Consider the following 20861-nt stretch of genomic DNA (forward strand, 5'->3'; position numbering starts at 1 on the left):
GCTCCGTATTCCTCCATTTACGTGCTGAGCGCATTTGCACCTCTCAGCTAACGGGTTTCATTTGCCTATAATGTCGGGAAATAACGGAATTACGCAACAGCACGCAGCCTATAGTGTCACTTTCAAACTGAGTCGGTAGTTGTGGCATTACTGAAAAGAACGCCCTGAATTTACAGCTGTGTCACAGCAAAGCGACACGCACATGGATTATATAGACATGCAGAATATCACCATTACATTGAGGTAGCCCAATGAAAATGAGTGTATTTAATATGGATTTATTGACACACGGGGACGTTAAATATATGTCAGAAGGAGGTTTGGCTTCATTGTACTCTATGGATTTTGATGTAAAAAGTTTGTGGACTGTATGCCACAAAAACCACAGAAAAAAACAACTTTTTTTTCTGTTTAGCAACACACTTTTAAAGAAAAATGTGGTTACATCTCGAGTGCCTTTTAAATTAGAACACTTGATAGGACATAACAGTTATCTGGCTGACCGTTGCACAGCTCAGCAGCTCAGATAACTTAAGTGAAGGCCCACTTTGTGCATGGTTTGTCTGTCAGACTGGTGTGTTGCAGCGTAACTGAGAGGTGCAATATATGGGTCAAGTTAAGTCAAGTGACCGTGAAATGGGTCAAATCACGTACAGACATATGCACATCGATATCCATACATGTGTATTTAAAAAAAGTTTTAAGGTGTCAGAGTCCGGTCAACCCCATTGTTAAACCTTATGAATGTGGGATGCAAACATTAATCATATGGGCATCTTTGCTTTCTGCCACATAACATGCAATAAACACAGATTCAACAGGTGCAGCCTTCATATTTTCAAAGGTGCAGTTGTAAACAATGATCAAATACGGTTTTAGGAAATTTCATCAGTGTCTGTAGGAAGAGAAATGCATTTCAGACAGAAACGACTGATTATCTCGCTGAGGGATCAGTCCATCCTTTTGTTGACAATTAAGCATAAACCTCATGTCTCTATCTACAATCAGCAGTACAGATTTATTGCATCCTACTGACCAGTCCAGCTTGGAGTACAATGACATAATAGGTCTTGCTGAGTTTGTCAGATACAGACACAGCTGTGGTGGTGCTATGGTGCCACCTGCTGTTGGTCGATGAGAGTACAAGACTTGCGGTCAAAGACAATCATAGATGAGTGGTTTGCAGAGCATGGTCTTGGTTGTTTTGTTTTTTGGCCTCGTGGAGGTTTGATAGAATAATTAAAAGAAACAGAAAGTGGATGAAGAATATCACGGATGTCTAAAATGTTATGTTGCTGTAGTTAAATGTTAAAACACACAGACTTACAATGAATTTCAATATAAGGTCCACTGAGTAATTGGCACAAATTATGTTACCAAACTATGTGTGTGGCATTCTTCGCCATTGTTAGACCTTTTTAAGAATGAACAAAGTAAGCTATGAAATAAATCTGAACTTTTTTTACTTTTATTTTGAAGGTTAGACATCCAAACCGGAAGTATTGTTTTCGTTTTGTTCCATTACCCAAGCGCTCCTCCCCTCATCAAACACCAAGTAATCAAGTTATATTTTCGTTTTGCGGCAATGGCTTGAACACAAGGAATTGTAAGATCATAAACTTATTAATTTATAATCCGTTTAAGGATACGAAATTCGATTTCCTCTACGAGTTGTCTTTCAAAATAATGGCTATAATAATGATTGAATTTCAGACTGAAAAAAGCGAAAGAGATTAAACGATTTATTAACTTTAACAAATTACAATTATAACAACATCAGTAACAATAATAAAGATTTATTCGCTTTTTTAACCGCTACGTTACAAAATTAAAGCAGTAATTATCAGCCTCCTATCTATGCCTTCTACATGGTATCAGCGTCGCACGCAAGTGACGTAGCAGAGAAGGCACGTTTGTAGCACATGAGGATATCTACACTGGGCAACTAATTCACCTACGAGGTCAGTCTGTAAGTGTTTTTTACAGTTTACAGTGTCATTATTATACACATTGGTTTTCATTCGTTTTGTCTTATTAATGTCAGCAAGTAACTTTAGTCAGCTTAATGAGAAAACGAAGGAAAAACACAGTATGTTTCTGCTTAGTAAACATGTAGGGAAACAGAGTCAGCTGTCTGTCAACAACATTTGGATGCTTTAAGAGTTTATAGTTGTATTTATTTTTACATGTAGGAATACGGATGTTTTTAGTGTCATTTATGTATTTTCTAATATTACAGTCCTGATGCTTGATATCAGTTTACATTTAGCCATTAGCAGGACTTTATAGGCTAGGTGAAGTGGACCAAAACAACACCGTTACACACCATGACAGTTTGGGCTGCAACTAAGGATTATTTTTATTAGTGATTAATCAACATTTTCTTGTTTTGATCAGTCATTTTGTCTAAACTAAAAAAAAAAAAAAGGTAGAAAATAGTTAAAATGCCCATAATAATTTTCCACAGTCCAAATTATCTTGTTTTGTCTGACCAACAGTCCAAAACCTGAAGATATTCAGTTTACTATCATGTGTGAAAAACAAAAGCATCAAATCCTTATTTTAGAGAAGCTAGAAATATTTATTTTATTTATTTTATTTTAAAATGACAAAACCTTAATTAATCAACTAATCGTTACAGCTCTCTGATTTGTATTTATTTTTTTAAATGTATGTTAGGCCAGTTTCCTTTAATGTAAAGTGATTTTCCTTTGGAGTTAATAAATAACTCTATATCAATCTATATATAAAATGTTATATATCTATATTATAATTTCTACTACTGCTGACTACTAGTACATCACATTCATTTGGCTGGTGCTTTTCTCAAAAGTGACTTACATTTTTAATTATTTAGAAAATTTATGATATAATTAATAACAGTGTTTCTATTATTACATGCATTACTGCTACTACTGTACTGGTGAAAAGGAACATAATATAGACCAAGCAAAGCATTCATGATTACACAGACAGCATAGCCTATACTACCAACACCAGACAGCAAGAATGTGTGGATTTATGTTGTTTATATACCAGACTCTGCTTCTCAGAGCCTAAACCAGGATGTATGATTCACCATCTGTGCTGCAGACAGACCTGTGTTTTTCCACTCCAGTTTTAGGTTCTCACACTCCCACTTGTAGCTTCACTTTCTTGTTGTGAGCTGACAGGAGAGGAAGGCAGGACGGAGTGCTGTGAGCCAGGAGCTTCAGCTTTTTTAAAAGTTGTATTTTTTCTCTGTGAGACTCTGAAGAACTCTGAAGAGCATCTGTTTTTCACCCCTCAAGGCCTCATACTGAGAGGGTTTGTTTGTGTTTATGGTGTAACTCCTGGTAAAAGTCTAGACAGTGTTGTGCAAAAATATCTGAAGAGGTCAGCTGCATAATTGAAAAGTGCCATAACTGGTTTGCTTGGCCTCAGATTTGTTGCATTCAGAATCACTTCAATTATGCTCATTCATACATCAGGCATGTGGAGAACCAGTTACAATAATATCTTGTTTAGAGGAGTAGTGACCTTGTGCGATCGATGAGGACACTGTGTCTTTAGAGCAGGGAAAAGGAAAAACAGGAAACATGGTACAGCAAGTGGCTCTCGCATGAACACATCCTTGCTGACTGGTGTTCTCTCTCTCCCCAGGTAACATGGCGAAGAATAAACAAAAAGGGAAAAAACAGAAGAACGTCTTTCAAGTGGCAAACAAGCACGTGAAGCACAAGAACAAAGCAAAACCTGTCACAACAGCACTCAAACACGTAAGATCCCTCCTGTTCTTTTTTGTTCTCCTTACACATATTCTGTACTCTTGTGTGTAGTGTTTGTTGCACCTGCCCCAGCATAATTTGTGGCTTCACAGATCAATGCAGCAAAAAACGAGAAGGTGGAGAACCTCAATCAAATCTTCACACAAGTCCAGAGGGACGTACAGAGTGTTTCAAAGTCTGTCGCTCCTGAAACAAAGAAACAGACACAGGTAGAGGAGGAAATTGTGGACACTTCTCTTTATCATCCTACATTCAAATTCTCTTGATATAATTGCTTGTAATGATTTCCTTCCTGTCGTTTTAGGTTGTTAGGGAGCCACCGAAGGAAACTGTAAATGTCGACAATGCTGCTCAACTCTTCTCTCAGCTATAATGGACTCAAAAAGGAGGACTATCATAAACATGGATGAGACACAGAGTGAACCACTTCTCTTTCCTCATGTTCAGTTTTTGAAATAAAGTCTCAGAGGTGCGACTGGTTTACTTCCAATGCATTTTGACATTTCATGCCAAAACACAGTCTGCAGATAAGTCTGAAATGAGACAAGGTTGCAGTCGTGGCATGATAGTAAAACCTTGTGTATGATTTAAACATCCTGTATATTCTGGGCAAAGGCCAGAATGATGTCAGTTGTAATATTGTTTCAGTAAGGTAGGCTATATTTTTTATTTTATTGATAAATATGTTTTTTAGTAGAAATGTTTGCTTTCTCTTAAACCTGCAACTTATTATTATTTTCTTTATTGACTGATGACTTGTTATGTCAATAAAATATCAGAAAATAGTGAAAGATGCTCATTGTAATTTCCCAGAGTACAAACAGACGTCCGGGACCCCAAAACATTCTCTTAACTGTCAAATGTAACAAGAAATAGCAGCAAAAATCACATTTTTGCAGATGGTAGTAGTGAATATTTTGCTTGAAATGTGGCTATGATGATTTATTAGTTAATAAAATAGTTGCCAAGTCATATTCTGCTGATCTATTAATCTGTATTTCCTTTATCAAATAGTGCTGAGATGGATGCCTTCATTACCTTGACTCTATGAAATTCATAAAGCTCATTTTAATCCTAGAAATTTCCAAAAGAATTATATAACCATGTGCACTTTTATACTGTTTTTCAGTTTTCCTTTGTGAGGTAGTTCAAGGTGTTCACAGCTTTTTTTATGCTTTTCGTGTCTTTGATTTAGTGTAAATGAAGTCACAAAGGAGATCACTGTGACTGCTGTATGCAGTGATCAAAGTATTTTGCTTCTGAGACTTTTGTTGCCCATGGTTCTTATGGAAATTGTTAAAATTTCATGTAGAAAATGTCATCACTAAACAATCAGAATATAAATGAGAAATTCACATACAGTACAGTGAGTGTTCTGATTAAATATCTCATTCTTCACAGATGTGGCGTGTTCATTCAAGATATCATTTGTGCAGTAACAGTACAATGCAGTACAAATGCCTCATGTTGAGTGTAATGTTAGTTTTTTGTTTAGGAATGTCATTTCAGCTCATTTTTGAGTCCATAGTTTTGTATACTGCATCATATTGTCAGGTGTTACTATTATTTTGTCCACTCACACACACTGCATGTACAACTTCTATTTCAGCATTTCACTATCAGCTCTAATAGGAGTGCAACCTGAAGATGAAGTATAGATTTTTTGGCACCGCCTGTGAGCAGCGGGCCGTTATCAGTATGCTGCTGCTGCATGCTGCTGTAGCAGCTTGACATTGAAGGTCATGGGTGTACCAGTGCCCAGCTGATTGCTTGTCTCTGTGGTGACCTCTGACTGAGTTAGTTGGTCAATAAATCTGGAGCGAGGTGAAAGCATTAGTGAGGCAGGTAAACAAACCAATGCTTGACTGTGTTGACATAAATAAGCCAAGAATGACATTTTTCAAGGTGATGATGACTATCATCACAGGAATGTTTGCTTGATTGATGGGTTTCATCCTCTTGAATGAGCATCAATTGTATTGTGCAGTGGAAGTATGTAGAAAAGCTTAAACCTGCAGTAAATACGTTTTTGGCCACTTGGGGGCAGCAGAAACAAGGTGTAAAGAAAAATTGACATATTCTAACTTTTCAGGTTGATATGATTCATTTCATAGTGAATAGTTGCCTGTTTACACATTCAGCAAAAAAAAGCAACATTAGAATCGATGTGGACTTTTGTTTGTGTCCATCTCATAAGATAAATTCTCGCTTCTCACTTAACTCACTTTTCAGGGTGTTTTTTGGTCTCTACTCACTCCCAAGGTAAATATCTGGATGTGTAGATGCTAAATGCCCCAGTATGTTCAACAGCTAGTTGCTAACTTTGTCTCCCATTTGATGATGGGTTGGTAGCATGTAGCTGGCTTATGGAGCCTAACCCTAACCCTGATCAGTACGGTGAGAGTGATCCAAAACATTAAAGTTGCAACCACAACAATGAACTCAAAGAAGCTAAAATGCTATGTAAAGCCGAGGGGAACTGTAAAGTTGGGTGATAATTCTCTGTGGGTTCACAACTACAAGCAACTTCACACTTAAAATGGTAGTTTGACCCTTTGGTGATGTATATATTTTGATTAGGGCAGCTTTAAAAAGTATACATGTGTAACTTTGTGAAGCAGGGTGGTGCTGAAAAAGGGCAGCAAACCCCTTTTGGCATCAACAAGAGTTCCAAAAGTGACTGCAGAATTGCTCAAATATGACACGTTTGCTCTCAAATCCATTCAATGGATGCCTTAGGGGCAAAAACATTTCTTTCAAATATAGAGGGAAATATTTTCGACTGGAAACGATTGGCGAGGAGCGCGTGGCAGATGCAGTGTTATGGTGTCAGCCTTGGAGCAGGTGCTTCCCGCCGTGATCCAGATGACAGCACCATAGCACAGGCAGTGGGGTTGCACCACTACACACCCTGGGGAGACAGACATCATGCCAGCACATGCACTCATTGAATTTTGAATGTAATCTGGATGAGCTGGTAGGGGGTAGTTGGATGTGAGGGTGGGGAGGTGGGGGCGTGTACGTGTGCTTGTCATACCAAAGAGCGTTGTTAGTCGTTTTTGTCGCTGCTAGTCATGCAAAAAAATCAAACAGAGCTCTGCTTGTTGCTTTTTAACTTATTCCTCTGATCCAACTTCAAACTTAAAAACCATCACTTATATAAGAACTTGGCTCAGTATGTCTCACTGAGCCACATGCCAAGGAGAGCTACAGACAGACAATACTAATGATGCTATATTCTATGATTAAAAGCAAGCAAGAGATTGGTTTTCAGAGATTAGATTCATTGTGTTTTTAAGCAAAGAAGAGAAAATTCAAAACTCTTTTAACTGAAGCTGATTAGTTGGTTGCTTAATTGAATGTAATCAAAAGTGACATTTGAGACAACCTCCAGAGCTGGAAATGTCCACAAGATGGTGCTCTGGATGGGCTTATCAATATGCATGGTGACAAGCGGGGAAGTGAATCTGTGTGTACGTCTCTGTGTGTGTGTATGTGTGTGTGAGTTGGGGACACAGAGAGAAAGAGAGCGATAGGCTTGCTGCATGCCAATAAGAAGCTGAAGGCCTATTTGCAGTATGTCATTCCCACCGCACAGCTGGGTTTTTCACTCTGACAGGACTAGCAGCAAAAGGTTACAGCACCTGCACTTCTTCCTGTGACAGAAATAAGAATTGCTGTGTTTGTCTGTGCAAGGAGAGAGACAGACGCAGCGAATGTGAGCGTATGTGTGTGTTGTCGCTCGCTTGTGTTTGCCTATGCAGATTTGCTTTTCACAGCCATTTCGGATCGCAGCAGTTGTCACAACCCAGACTTCAGTGTTTCAAAGAATTGATGGTGATATGCTTTTCTCCTGAACTTCTCCCTGTTCTTGCTCAGAGAACACTGAACTCTACAAAGCAACGCACCCTTGACTATGAAAAAAGCCATTTGAATTTTAAAAGGTGTGCAGCTATGGTATTTGAGAGGTCATTAGTCATGCTAAATATTAAAAAATATCTTGACAAGGCTTTTAAACAACTCTAATGTCTAAAATAAAAAAACAGAAATATATTAATGTATATTTATTCATTAAATTGTCTGTTCTGAAGCACATTTTGTCATTGACTTCAATGATAACAACTGCTCCCCTTCAAAAATGGAGCCCCTCCCTATCATCTGAATCTCCCTTTAATGTCTTTAAAGGCATTTTGCCAACAAGTTACACAGCCAAGATTCAAATTATGGTTAAAGTTTTTTCTTAAGACCAGAGTTCATTTGAGCAATGACTTGCTGGGTCTTCACAGTAGCCAAGAATTCTCCTCACGCTCTCATGCCTACAGACCTATCTGGTGTGAATCTGTATATTTTGCTCCAATCTTGGTGCTGAGGTCAGAGGGTGGGGGGGGGGGTGTTTTTGGATGCTACTGTGCCCACGGTGTGGTTTCCTGTTTGATCGAGAGTCCGTCCCTTCAAAGGTAAGATTAAAGCGTTGAGCATTGTGGCACTCTCCTCCCAGAAAACACCAATACTGTTGCTGACAGACACGATAAGGCTAACACAGAGGTATTATTGTCATTTTTTTCTATTCATGTTAAATCTGAAAACTTTAAGCAAAAGAAGAACAGACAGATGCAGACAGGAATCTCTCCCAGATCCTGACCCCAATCCATTTGCCATCTTTGAGCTCAAATAAGTTAAAACTAGTTTATCTGACCAACATTGCCTTGTTTGATTCTAAGCTTTTATTCTAGTTTTTTTATTCAAGCTGTTATTCAGGCTGTTGTAATTTCATTAAAGCTTTCACATGTGTTATTCTTAACACATGGGGTACAGTTGAAAAATCTTGATTAAGAAGGCTTCTCACTGAGTGAATTAAAGTATTTAAGTGGTAGCTTTGATTAAAATGGTGTGGATTCTCTAAATGCCAGCAAGGAGAGGTGTTTTCTTCCTTTTTTGTCTTCTTTAGCATAAGAAATGCAGACGGAGATTGGTATCCTGCAATTTCTGACTCCTATAAAAAAAACAAAACAAAGTCTCTGCATCAAGGTCGGGGAAGAAAGAAATTTTTAAGATAATACAGATCCAACCCCAGTGTCTGGCAGGTCTTTGCCTGGAAAATAAATGTATCAAAATCAAAGAAATTTTGAGATTTACTGCTTTAAGTTTGTTGTTAGTATAGACTTGGTTTGCAGATGAGAATACATCTACATTAGGTGTTCAGTTAAAAGCTGGGCTGCAGTAAATTTTAGGCTTTTGTATGTTATTTAATGCCATATTGGTTAGGGTTGGGGTTGGAGGTTATTAAGTAGAGAAATGAAATCGTGATAACACGACAAATGACTTAAAGAAATTGGGGTGTTTTGTCACATTTTCAAACCTTTAAAAAACACATCTATTTGCTCTGATTATCCAAAAACTCAAAACTTGAAATTAGGGATGTCCAAAGCTTGGGCATGACCACTATGAGTTTATAAGTACGAGCCTCAGTTTTCAGCCATGTCAAGACCCCTTCAACTCCACACCACAAACTGTATCTGGATCACAACCAAATGCCAAAACAAACAAACTCAAGCCTCTGCAGCTCTATTTTCCATCTGCAACGAACCACCAGAGCGTCAAGCGACTGCAAGCTGTTTGGCTCGTAGGGAATGAAATAGGCTTTACACTTGAAAGAACACGCCACACAGAGTTGCTTTTTTAATAGGATCCCGGGCACGTTGCTGGAGTCGCCCGTGAGGTCCCACCTGCAGGTACTGTAGGCCGGTTTTGGGGCCGAGGGACAGGAGAGGGAGGAGAGAGGCGTACGGCTCAGAGGAGATCTGGAGAGGAGCATGTGCTCGCTTGTCAGTGAAGTGGAGAGAGGAGAGAGCTTTCTGGTACACCTGTCAGACGCATGAACAAAGTACATCTGTTCATCCCCTCCTCCTTCGTCAGATGTCACCGTCTAAAAACGGGGCTTTCTAAAAACACAGCACGCTTGCTTCTGCCTGCCTCTGTCTCTTTGTTTTTCATACGCGTATCAGAGAACAAAAACAAACATGCACAGAGAAAGTGGTGCAAAGCAGCAATACCACAATGCAAACATCGTCTGTAAAACACAATTCCAGCATTATAGAATTTGTCTTGTCACAGAGGGCCTCTGTTTCTCCTCTCTGCTGCTCTCCTGGTTCTATATTTACTCAAAACACATTCACAGGAACGGGGATACAGCCAGCATACATATAAAAGTATAGTTTTTTATTTAATAATTGTAATAAAAGAGTGCATATATCACATTCAGCAAAAAATATTATATACAGTTTTAGTCCCTTTTGGCTTTCAGCATATTTCATTTATTCAGTTTCAGACTCAGTCCATTTCTTTTTATGTGTGTGGTATTTAGTCCTATTAAAATCTCTGCTCATCCTATTGTGTTCATAACAACTCTGATGACTTAAAATGTACTGATTCATATGTCGGAACATTATAAAACTGTCTTTCTGTACATGTGTGGATGTTTTGCTACAGGCACATATTTCAGTGTACTGTTTCTCAGGGGTTTTAGAGCAAAATGTCTTATAGAGTTTGAGTCAGACATGTACTGTATTTGGTGAAATTATAGAAAAAGTCTCCTTCAAACTGGAGTTTTAAATTTTTCTCTCTTAAAGACTCTGACAACTTATTCTATCAGCTTCTTTCTCTGAGCAGTGAGCTCCGACATGGACAATTTTCTGTCAAAGAAAAAATTGGAGTAGTTTTACTTTGAATTTTGTCCTTGCTTTTCTCTCTGGTTTGAAGTGGGTGGGGCTCAGCTGGGAAATGGTGATGTCACATACTTGCACCTGCACCAATCAGAGTTTAACTACCAAAGTGAACGAACCCGTACTTTAACTTAAATTGTTACTTTAAGTCATTAGTATTCAGTGTAATAGAGAAATAATAAAATCTGTTTTGGGGGATTTATTGCTTTAAATTAATTTTTGATTACACTTTAAATTATTTCCATGGAAGTACTTCCCCCTACTGGCAATTTTTTTTATTAGTGAATAACAAGACCTTAAGACTAAATACACATGAGACTGGCCTGATAAGACAAAGTGAAATGTTTTCTTGCTGGTGTTTGGTTTGTTCTCTCACACAACTTTTATGATACACCATGGAAAGTTTGTTTCATCATTTGAATTTCAAAGTTGGTTGCAGTATTTTGGCACACTTAGTCCTAACTGCATACCAGAAATTTTTTCTATTTCAAATCCCACCCTTTCTGCCAGTCGCCTCACATAACTGCTGTTTACTGTTCAGTCCAGGGTTAACACAGATTTCAGTTGGTGCTGCTGCTGCAGAAAACTTGTGGTCAACGCGCTGAATTCCCAGATGATCTGCAAAAGCCTGCGGGCAAGAAATGAAGTTAGGATGTTTCTGTTTCTCCACACCATGCCATGGAAGTTCCCTTGAGCACAGTGAGTCCCAGTTGTTGGATCTTTTCATTGGCAGGCAGTCCAAACTATAGTACTATAGGCAATGTACAAATGTGAATAAGTATGCAAGAGTGCTGAATGCATGCTCAGCGAAACCTCCGTGAATGCATATGAAGAAGAAAAAAAAAAAGCTTCTTATCTCTCAGCACCAATTTCTTGTAACAATATAAAAGCCATGACTCTGGTCCAGGTCTGCAGTTTGTGTTTGCATTGATATTTTGTCATGAAAAATGTGTTTGTATTGTTGTGCATAGTCTGTAACAAAGTATAGATTTGCTTTTGCTAGCAGATTGAGTCTGACTTGAAAGTATCTCTAACTGGCCTGTAGTTGTACGTAGGTGAGGGGGAAACTGGAAACTGACCTCTTTACATTTGCATTTTAAGTAGCAGTTGATGCCAAAATGACAAGCAACCAGTAGTTTGGTGATGATAGAGAAGTTGCACAAAGGACAAGGACAAGGGAAAATGTTATTCATACATTTCGCTAACAAGGCAGGGACATTTTCAGCTTTAGCAGGGGAGGGCAATAAGGGAGCGAGGTCTGTGATTCAGGAGAGAAAGGGACAGACGTGACGCGCTTGCTGATGGGAGGAAGTCTCAGTGGTAAGGAAACAAGAGACCTCTGCTGTCCAGACTGGGGTGAGCAGGGTCAGTGGACCACTGGGGGCTTTCGTGAGGTGGAGGAGCTCCAGGCTCCTCGGGAGGAGTGGGGTTTGGTTGTCACAGGGAAGGGAGGGAGAGGAACACAACCTGGAGTCCTGGCTGTACTGTAGCCTCGAGTTGAGGCAGTGGACCTCCCTCAGCAGTCACACATGGCAGCACCAGGCTTGTAAATGTCACATTTAGTTAATGTTATGTTGCAGTTTTGATCATGTGGCACCTGAATATCCTGAAATAAATATTCAAAATCAGGATGAAATGTTTGCGGGTCCAACAACAGACTTAGTCTTAGACAGGCCTTATTGTTATTCAGATTACACTTTCCAGTGCACATTGGAACAAAATTCCGTTGCATTGACTTGGGTAGTGCAGGAGGAAAACAGCAACATTGATGTACATGCAGCTGATTTGATATGGTTATGGTTTATATAGCATGCACTGATAAAGTATCCCGCCACATTCAAACACGAATCATCAAATCATTTAACTTCAGCAACGTAAAAACAGACTGACTATAGGCTTGGTAATCTGACATTGGTGCAGAGGACCCACAGCATGTGCTCAGTCTGGCTGCCAAACAGAACAATGGAGAGGAGGAGGATATATAGAGTAGCAGGGAATCAGCTGAGAGTGAGTTCAGGTGAGAATGGGCGGGTCCATGTCAAGGAAGTGGAAAAGGAGTGATTACTCTTTTCAACACCTAATAGTGGCTATAAACTCATGTCTAGAAATAGCAATCAATTATATTTTCCTATTAATAAATATCAGGCTAGTATCTTTCAACTGGTTGTACAAGCCCATTAAAGCTTTTATACTTGCTGTTGGGTTGGTCTTCTCTGGCACACAGGAAATGTTTATTTCTGTTATCGAAAGCAGCAACATTGTTTGTCTGGAATAAATAGAAAATGAGCATGAGCCACCTATAACAACTCAGCTTCATCAACAGAAACACTGAGGGAAGGTTGCACAGTATTGCACACAGTGTTTGATTGACAGGTGATCCCTGGAAAAAAGGTCTGCTTGGCTGCTTTTCAACCAGAATGCCACCGAAATAAAATGTAAAAACAGGAATCTCCTCTCTTACAGTATTTATGACTTAAAACTGAAATGATTTTCTGCACATATGTTGCTATCACTGTTTTACAGCACTGCCAGATAAAGTCAGGAGCTTGTACATGGAGTGGAAAATCTGTGTTGGATGATGTTTGCCTCGATTGAGTGAGATTTAAAATCCTGTCTGTCTGCCTGGCGTTTAGGCCTCTTCACACCCTGGCAGATAAGAGAGAGAAGTTTTCAACCTGCAGACAAGCAGAGAGAAGATGATGACAGCGGGGCTCACCTCACCCCGGGGAGGTGAAGAGCCCAGAGGTGGTTGCGAAGGAATGGATTTCGGGAGCATGGCTGTGCACTGAGAGGACTAAAATGGAGGAAAGTGGAGGTGCACGCAGATAAACATCAAGGACAAAATGGGGATGTGCGGCTAAGAGTCTGAGGGAAAGGAGCAGATAGGAATAGGAGGATATTTCAGATCAGTACTCACTGTCGACTGGAAGAAAAAGAGGAGGAAAAATGCACCAATGAAAACTAGCAATGCACATTTAAAGTGACTGTATGAAATATAAAAATAGAAAAACAAACATTTTTGCCAGTCCTGTTAATGTGCATCTGCATTAACTGATTTTCTTTTTGTGTCCTTTTTTTTTTTTTTTTTTTTACGGAAAACAGCTACCTGCTGCGTCTGAGCCCAGGGTTGATGACATTGAGGGTGAATCAAACCATTAAAGCTACAATTCATAAAAAACAAAACAATGAGCTGAAAGATGTTAAAAGGCTCGACAGAACTGAAAACAACTGTAGAGTTGAGTGATAATTGTCAGTGGGTTCTTAAAGATCTTTTATAATATCTGTAGGCATTGTTGTAGTCATCTATTGTTAATGTAAAAAAAATGAGTAGTGCAGCTTTAAGTAATCACACTATTTAGTAAATTTGGCAAGAGGTAAGGGACACATCAGGCAGGCTAATAGATATAAGATGGAGGTCTTGGTGGCAGGAAAATTTATCAACACATTTTTTATTTTTTATTTTAGCTCAGGAAGGATCTAGAGCCAGAATTATTTGGTTCAGAAGAGGCTGTGCTAAAAACGAGCCACATGATCCACCAGGAAAACAGCTTTATACATGCAGCCTGCATTTTCCTGAGGAGAAGTCTAATGAGGTAAACAACATACACCTGTGTCAGCTGGAGAGCGACGAGGAAAATGACAGACCTCATTTCCAAGTATAACTCAGAGCTCTTACATTTTTATACTGATTTGAAGGATTGCATCCTTTCTGTTTAACCAGAAACTGTTGTTATATTACTACCAGACTCCAAAAAACATCATTTTAATTTTTTTTTTAAGTTAATGACCAACCACTGCCTTGATCAGCTAGTTTGCTAGTGATATTCCACCCTGAGTCAGATGTTTCTTCCGGTTAAAAGAGTTTTTCCTCTCCTTTGTTGCCAGGTGCTCAAGTGTTGTGGGAACTGTTGGGTTTCTCTTTATGACACTGTAAAGTCTCGACCTTACTCGACACAAAGTTGAATGTATGTTGTGATGTGGCGCTATACAAATAAAACTGAACTGACTTGTGATTCTGCTCCTCTACCAGAATGAAATGTAAGAATGAAAAAGCATCATTGAAATTACTGAACAAACCTTCAACTGTTCACTTGACACATCTTTGACCTTCTGTTTTATTCATTGCTAATCTTCAATGTGACTCTCAATACATTTAAACTATGAGAATGTTACAGCATACAGCAGACTGTTACTAGAATGTCTTTTATCCTCTAAATGGAAGCTGAAAGTCATTCAGAAGTGTAGAATAGTTTGACTGTCAAAAGTTTTAGAAAACAAAATGTCTTCCTTTATGTATATTTTAGAACTTCATGTTTTGCTATGTGTCATTCAAAACTGAATAAAATGCTAGCATCTTCTATTTGAAATGACTGTGTACAACTCATCCTATTCTGTTATACGACCAAAAACCTTTGCCTACAAAACAAAGTAATTGTATTTTCTGTTTCAATTCAGTATTGTAACTAGAATACTGATATTGAATTAATGTGTGTGTGTGTGGTTTGTTTTTTTTTCCTCGCGCCCTCCAACATTTTCTTCAGCAGCTTGTCAGTATTGATCAGCACTCCAGTTAAAAAGTAAGGATCAACAGGAATTCTGCATCTACTGACTCCACAGTGCAGATGATTCATTATTTAACTGTGTAAATTCTTCAGTGAATGTGCATCAGTAAGAGAAAGAACACCCATTGCTATCACAGTGCAGGCTCCAGCACTGCCTTTCTGCTTTCCCAGCAGTCCATCTGTGGTCCTCAGAGCCACAGCAGACAATGGTTGTTGTCCATACCGTACATGACTCATCAACGCACTCACATTGTATTTCCACTCTGTTCTGTTCTCAGAAGACAATCTAAGTAATGAACTGTGAGAAAACCCATCTGTGTTCCATTTTCAATTCACCACCATCTTTGCCATGCCATAATGACCTCGCAGACACATTTGTATGCAATGTGTTTTGTAATGTAGCATCTTTTAACATATTGATATGTAGAAGACTGGATTTGGGATAGAGTTGAGTGTGGTGTAATATCTACATGAACAGGACATTTAGAAGCCATTTTCAAAGTAGTGAAACATTTGTAGAAACGCTATCATTAGTCCTGATATTCAAAAATGTGTTCTGAATAGCTTCATTCATTAACGGAGAAAAACTGCCTGGAGTACTGAAGCTAGTCTCATCAAAATATGGAGAAACCAGTGAGTAAAAGTGTTCTATCATTTACAAACTGATTACATTTACATTTTACATAGCATGTTTCAAAAGCAAGGTATAAAATGTTTCACAGCCAAAAAAAATTTGGCCTTAAAACAACTGCATAGCAATAAAAATAAAACACCTTGTATTATGATAAAGTTGAAAATAACCCAGAGTCTATCACTTGACATTGATTTGTTTACGTCTACCTGGATCAAGTGAGGCGATACTGTTAAACTTTATCTTTAATGAGGGCAGAAAATCAATTCTTCAAGCAACGCTGGAACAAAATCATAACATGATCAAGATTTTGTTTATCTCACACAGAGGAACAGAGCTGTGGTTATATTCACTCATTACATTTGCTGGAAAAACGACTAATCAATGTTTATCCAAAATGCTACATAATACAGCATCTATGCAGCCTACAATTTTGATGGACATTTGAAAGTCACCATGTAAATATTAAAGTTAACGACATTTACAGCCTAAAAATCTAATTGGAAAAACCCTAAAGCAGCAACAGCTGCCTATTTACACATTCAGCAGAAATGAAGCAACATCATTTTCATTTGGAGTTGTGTGCTTCTCACCACCTGATGAGACTATTCACTCTACTCTTAGCTGTGTTTTGGAGTAAACTTGTCACTAACATGGTCAGCTGCCATTTGGTGCTGGGCAGATAGTGGACAATGGGTTTATTAGAGCTTTTTTTTTTTAAAAAAAAAAAAAAAAAACTAAAAACAACTGCTGCTGCAGGAAATGATTTAATGAGGGCATTGAGAGTAAAACTGCCATAAAACTAAAACAATGAGCTGAAAGATGCTAAAATACACTGGGAATATGGGTTCCTCACTACAAGAAACGCTTTCACATATGACTCAGTGTTCATTTAAAAATAGGTACAGCTTTAAAGTAGTTGTTGAATAACAAATTCATCCAGAAATAGCATAAGCCCATCCTCACTTTGTAAAAACTCCAAACCATCAATTGATTTTCCACAAGATGTTTTGCAAACATGCCACCACAGTATTGGAAGTTGAAAACACACCTCATTATCCCCCATGACGCCACAGAGTGACTGCAGGTGTGTTTTGAAATTGGAAAGGGTAATGTGAATATTTGACTTGCAGTACTCAGTAATTCCAACTATAGTGGTTTATCCCACCTTATTTAAAACATCCTCTTTGCCATCAAAACAAAAAGCAGCTACTTCACATGCAGATGGCCTTCAATCAATCACACACACACACACACACACACACACACAGATGCTTAATTAAAAAAAGTCATTAAATCAGACCCGTATTCCAGCCATTTTCATCGTGCTGTAGGCCATCTCTTGGATCCCTCCTCCCTCGTTGGATTCTCAGGAGCTCACTCCATCACCTCCCCATAAAGTCCTCCACATTACCCTGAGCAGCTGTTTGGGAAAATCAAATTATGCATGGAGATAAAATTTAAATTCAGCAGCCACCCTCGGTGTAACTCATGATTTATTGATACTTTGGAGCAGACATTAATATTGTCATTGAGATTAAGCCTCATCTGACTCAATTTAAGATCAGCTCCCATTCTGATGTCTTTATTATCTTTCCATCAGTTTGCAGGGAGGTTAATCCTGTGTTGGGGCCACACTGATCTCACTGACAGTCATTGGGGTTTGTACAGTAGATCTTCCCTTGTTATGCCTAACCTTTCAAAAGGCTGCACCATTTCATTCGACCTTTCAGAAACAGCCTATTTGCTTCGACAGGCACGTCATCAGTGAATGACTTAACTTCTTTGTTCGACCTCCAGCAAAAACCTATAGATCAAGAGAAACATTTTGCAGGTTGGCAGTGTTCTTCAAAGCACTACTCTCTTTTAAAAAGGGAATTTGGTGATTAATGTTTTTAAATGATGAAATACCATAGATGAAGAATTTATGAGATATAACTGGAGAAATATTAATCTCAAGGTGACAAAACAAAATCTTGATCAGCATGTTTTTTTTCCCTCAAAACTCCATTAACACTTCTCTTTCCATCTTGCCAGGTGAGTGTTTTGTGAGCAAGGCTACGTCTACCCACTTTGCACCATTTCCCAATGACAGCTTTTTACAGACACTTTCTAATTGCACTTGTTTGAACTCTGATGTTTTTTGGTTCTGCTTATGTGCAGCCTAGTTAGGACAAAAAAACATCTTTTAAATGAAGAGAAACCCTTTGTTTCACAAAATATGCATGTTCCATTATAATAGCTCCAGGGAAAATATGAATCATGGACACCCACACTACACCCTTAATAACTTCAGAAAAACACAACACAATAGCTATGACTTAAAGCTGCATAGTTGAATATTTTTCTATTAACAATGGAAGAAATGTCTATTTGTAATGTGAAATGTGTCAATCATACTGATGAACCCACAGAAGATTTATAAAAAAGACTTTGCAGTTCCCCTCAGCTCTGCAAACCATTTTAAGATCTTTAAGCTCATTGTTTTGGTTTAATATCTGCAATAGCAACTATGGCTCTCAAACACAGGTAGTTGAGTAAGAAGTACAACATTTCCTTGTTAATGTGTGTAATGTAATGTAGAAATATAAAGTAGCATCAAATGGAAGAAGTAAGGTACAAAAGTACTTCAAAATTTTATCTGTGTACAGTGTCGAAGCTAATGTACTTACTTAAAATCCATCTGTATGTGACTCACTCCTGGCACTTTCCTCACAGGACTTTTTAACTGAGTCATACTGCATTAACCAGCAAGAAAAGAATAATAATAATAATAATAACCACATTGCATTTTAACAGTGAGATGAAATTGAAGTTTGATTTTATTATCCAATATCATTAGGTATATCAAATAAACACTTGAATAAATAAAATAAATGAATAAAATACCAATCACATATCTGGATGAGATTAAATTTCTGCTCATTACCATTAATCAGGGTTTTGTTATTGTAAATTGAAGTGAATGCTGGAGGAGCGCTGTAGCTTTGCTTTAAGTTACACGAGTCAAGCCACCTTAAAAAATACAGTGTGTGTATAAAATTTTTGGAAACTATTTTGGGAAAATCTCTTCTCACAATCACATGTTGAAACCTGTCCAACAGTTTGATTGGAACGGAAAAACCCGTAAGTTCAGAGGGATTTCTGAAAATCAATTGCCTCTGATTCAAACCAGTGAAAGCCACAAGGCATAGATGAAAACTCTTTCAGAGAAAAGAGCAATCAAAGCAACAGTTGTTCTTTCACTGGGTCACAGTAGGGGATTTTCTTTTCTTCTGCTTCCTTATACAATACCACAGTCTAAGTCCTTGCATTGCCTCAGCCACTGCTTCATCATTCCACTCTGCCAGTATTGATTGCATCAAGTCCCTCCAAATGGATGAATGGAATAACCTTCCTCTCTGTGTCCATTTCCCTTTCAACTGATGGCAGAAACACAGAGGGTGTGGGGGATGCCGAGCCAAAGAAACGAGGCAAAAAGGGATCGGTCTATGTGGACCTGCTCTACTGATGTGCATCGACTACTTGGCTGACAGCAACCCCAGACAATCATCTCCATCCCCTCTCCCATCAACCTTGGTTTAGCCCGGCTGGCCACAGCTCGCACAGAATCAATCAGCATTGAGATATGGGCAGCCGTCACGGCGGTGACCGATTTTGGCATGCAAGGCTCTCCCTTAATAGACAAAGAGACGGAGATCAATAGCCAATTTGGCCTTGGAATGAGGCTAGAATGGATCAAGGAAAATTCATTTTATTCTCCTGTTCTTAGCACTGAGAAATCAGGAAAAGTATGATGAACATTCATGACTGATACAGTAAAGAAGTGAATCATTCATTGCTCTGTATATGACTAACCTTAGCAGTGGAGATAGACAAAGACAATCCATTACACATAATGTATGTATCATCTGATTTCTATTGATCCCTTTATGATTTCCAGATTTGCTCATTTTCCCTTTTTTGAGAGTAAAAAATCCTATTGGTTAAAAGTAACTAAGTACATTTGCTCAAATACTGCACTTACGTACAGTTTTAGGTATTTGTCCTTTACCTGAGCAGGAGTTCTTTACTGGGGCACACAGACTAAATACACTGGGAGAGGGGAGGGGGACAATGAGACACAGGTGCAACACATTAGGGTGGAGCAGACAATCACAGGATTGGAAAACACAAAATGTGACGCTGGGTGTGACACTTTTCAGTATAAGATTCCACATAAATGAGATAAGCTTACATACATATTAGTCAAGGTTAAACCAGTGGTTCCAAACCTGTTTGACTTTGGCCCCTTAGCAGAAAAATAATGTCTGCTTACCTATTGCTCTACAGTAGTTAAATCTAACTTCACCATGCCCAGCTACAACAATGAAACTCTACTTATGCATCAATGTTGATGACCAGTATCAAAAAGTCATATACTTACAGGACCATTTTATATATATATTTGTAATAAATTTTACTAATAACACTTCTGCACTTACTCTTTAATTATGCTAAGTTTTAAAACTAGTGAGTTTAAACTTGTAATGGAGTATTTTTAAATTTTACTTAAAACATACTTCTTCCACTACTGGAAAATCCCTGCTTTCTGTCTGCAAACAAATAGTAATTAAGTGTTGAATCCACAGGCACCCCTCCCTTTAGAAACACCATAGTACTTTCCTCACCTTATTTCAATGTTTTGTTACAATGTAAATGGTAATTACGACAGCTGCGACTAAAATGACAACAATTTGTGGCTGTGCATGAATGGACAGCGGCCTCTTGAGAACATAATTGGACCAGAAGCGGATTAAGTCACGAAAACCTGAAGGATTCCTTTTCTACCCATTTACTGCACATAATTATAATGTGACAATTCTCTGTACTATGTTATCATTCCCCCATTGAGATGCATAATAACTTGTTTCCATTAGGAGCCTGTCTCCATGGAGAGTTATCAGGTGGCGATATAGCTCATATACAGTGTTATCAGCTGGGCAAACCGTGGCCTGTGGTCCCTGGTAGTGTTCACGTTGTCATCCTCAGGCTGTCCTCAAGCCTCCTTGGCCTCACCGCCGTACAAAAAGAATGGATTCAGTTATGAAGTGACACCTTGAGGCGTGTAGCAAGACCATGCTGCTTCAAAAGAGATCAGTCAAATTGTATCCTTTGCCTTTATCTCCCTCTGTCTGCC

The 20861-nt window shown here is 38.5% G+C and overlaps 1 protein-coding gene and 1 long non-coding RNA gene across 3 annotated transcripts; both read left to right on the forward strand.

Moving 5' to 3' along the window:
* Positions 1 to 1859: 1859 nt before the first annotated feature.
* On the forward strand, positions 1860 to 5167 carry rbis (ribosomal biogenesis factor). 2 transcript variants are annotated; one of them, XM_018700739.2, is made up of 4 exons: positions 1860 to 1961; positions 3643 to 3758; positions 3860 to 3976; positions 4072 to 5167. In XM_018700739.2, exons 2-4 carry the CDS (start codon positions 3648 to 3650, stop codon positions 4138 to 4140), a joined length of 297 nt encoding a protein of 98 aa, XP_018556255.1. In that variant the 5' UTR covers positions 1860 to 1961; positions 3643 to 3647; the 3' UTR covers positions 4141 to 5167. The 2 variants fall into 2 exon arrangements, with proteins under 2 accessions (XP_018556255.1, XP_018556254.1); XM_018700738.2 differs by having other exon boundaries at positions 1865 to 1969.
* A 5370-nt stretch (positions 5168 to 10537) lies between these two features.
* Positions 10538 to 14856, forward strand: LOC127139243 (uncharacterized). Its single transcript, XR_007809324.1, has 2 exons — positions 10538 to 11188; positions 13123 to 14856. It is a non-coding gene; the product is annotated as an uncharacterized LOC127139243 (long non-coding RNA).
* The last annotated feature ends 6005 nt before the right edge of the window (positions 14857 to 20861 follow it).

This window comes from Lates calcarifer, linkage group LG24 (genome assembly GCF_001640805.2).
Source record: "Lates calcarifer isolate ASB-BC8 linkage group LG24, TLL_Latcal_v3, whole genome shotgun sequence".
Classification (NCBI taxonomy): Eukaryota; Metazoa; Chordata; class Actinopteri; family Centropomidae; genus Lates; species Lates calcarifer.

Bases quoted from the DNA above. Each gene is read 5' to 3' on its own strand.
- rbis (XM_018700739.2), top strand. From the start codon at position 3,648: ATGGCGAAGAATAAACAAAAAGGGAAAAAACAGAAGAACGTCTTTCAA. The intron at 3,759-3,859 runs GTAAGATCCCTC...GTGGCTTCACAG, and splicing joins TCACAACAGCACTCAAACAC to ATCAATGCAGCAAAAAACGA. The intron at 3,977-4,071 runs GTAGAGGAGGAA...CTGTCGTTTTAG, and splicing joins AAACAAAGAAACAGACACAG to GTTGTTAGGGAGCCACCGAA.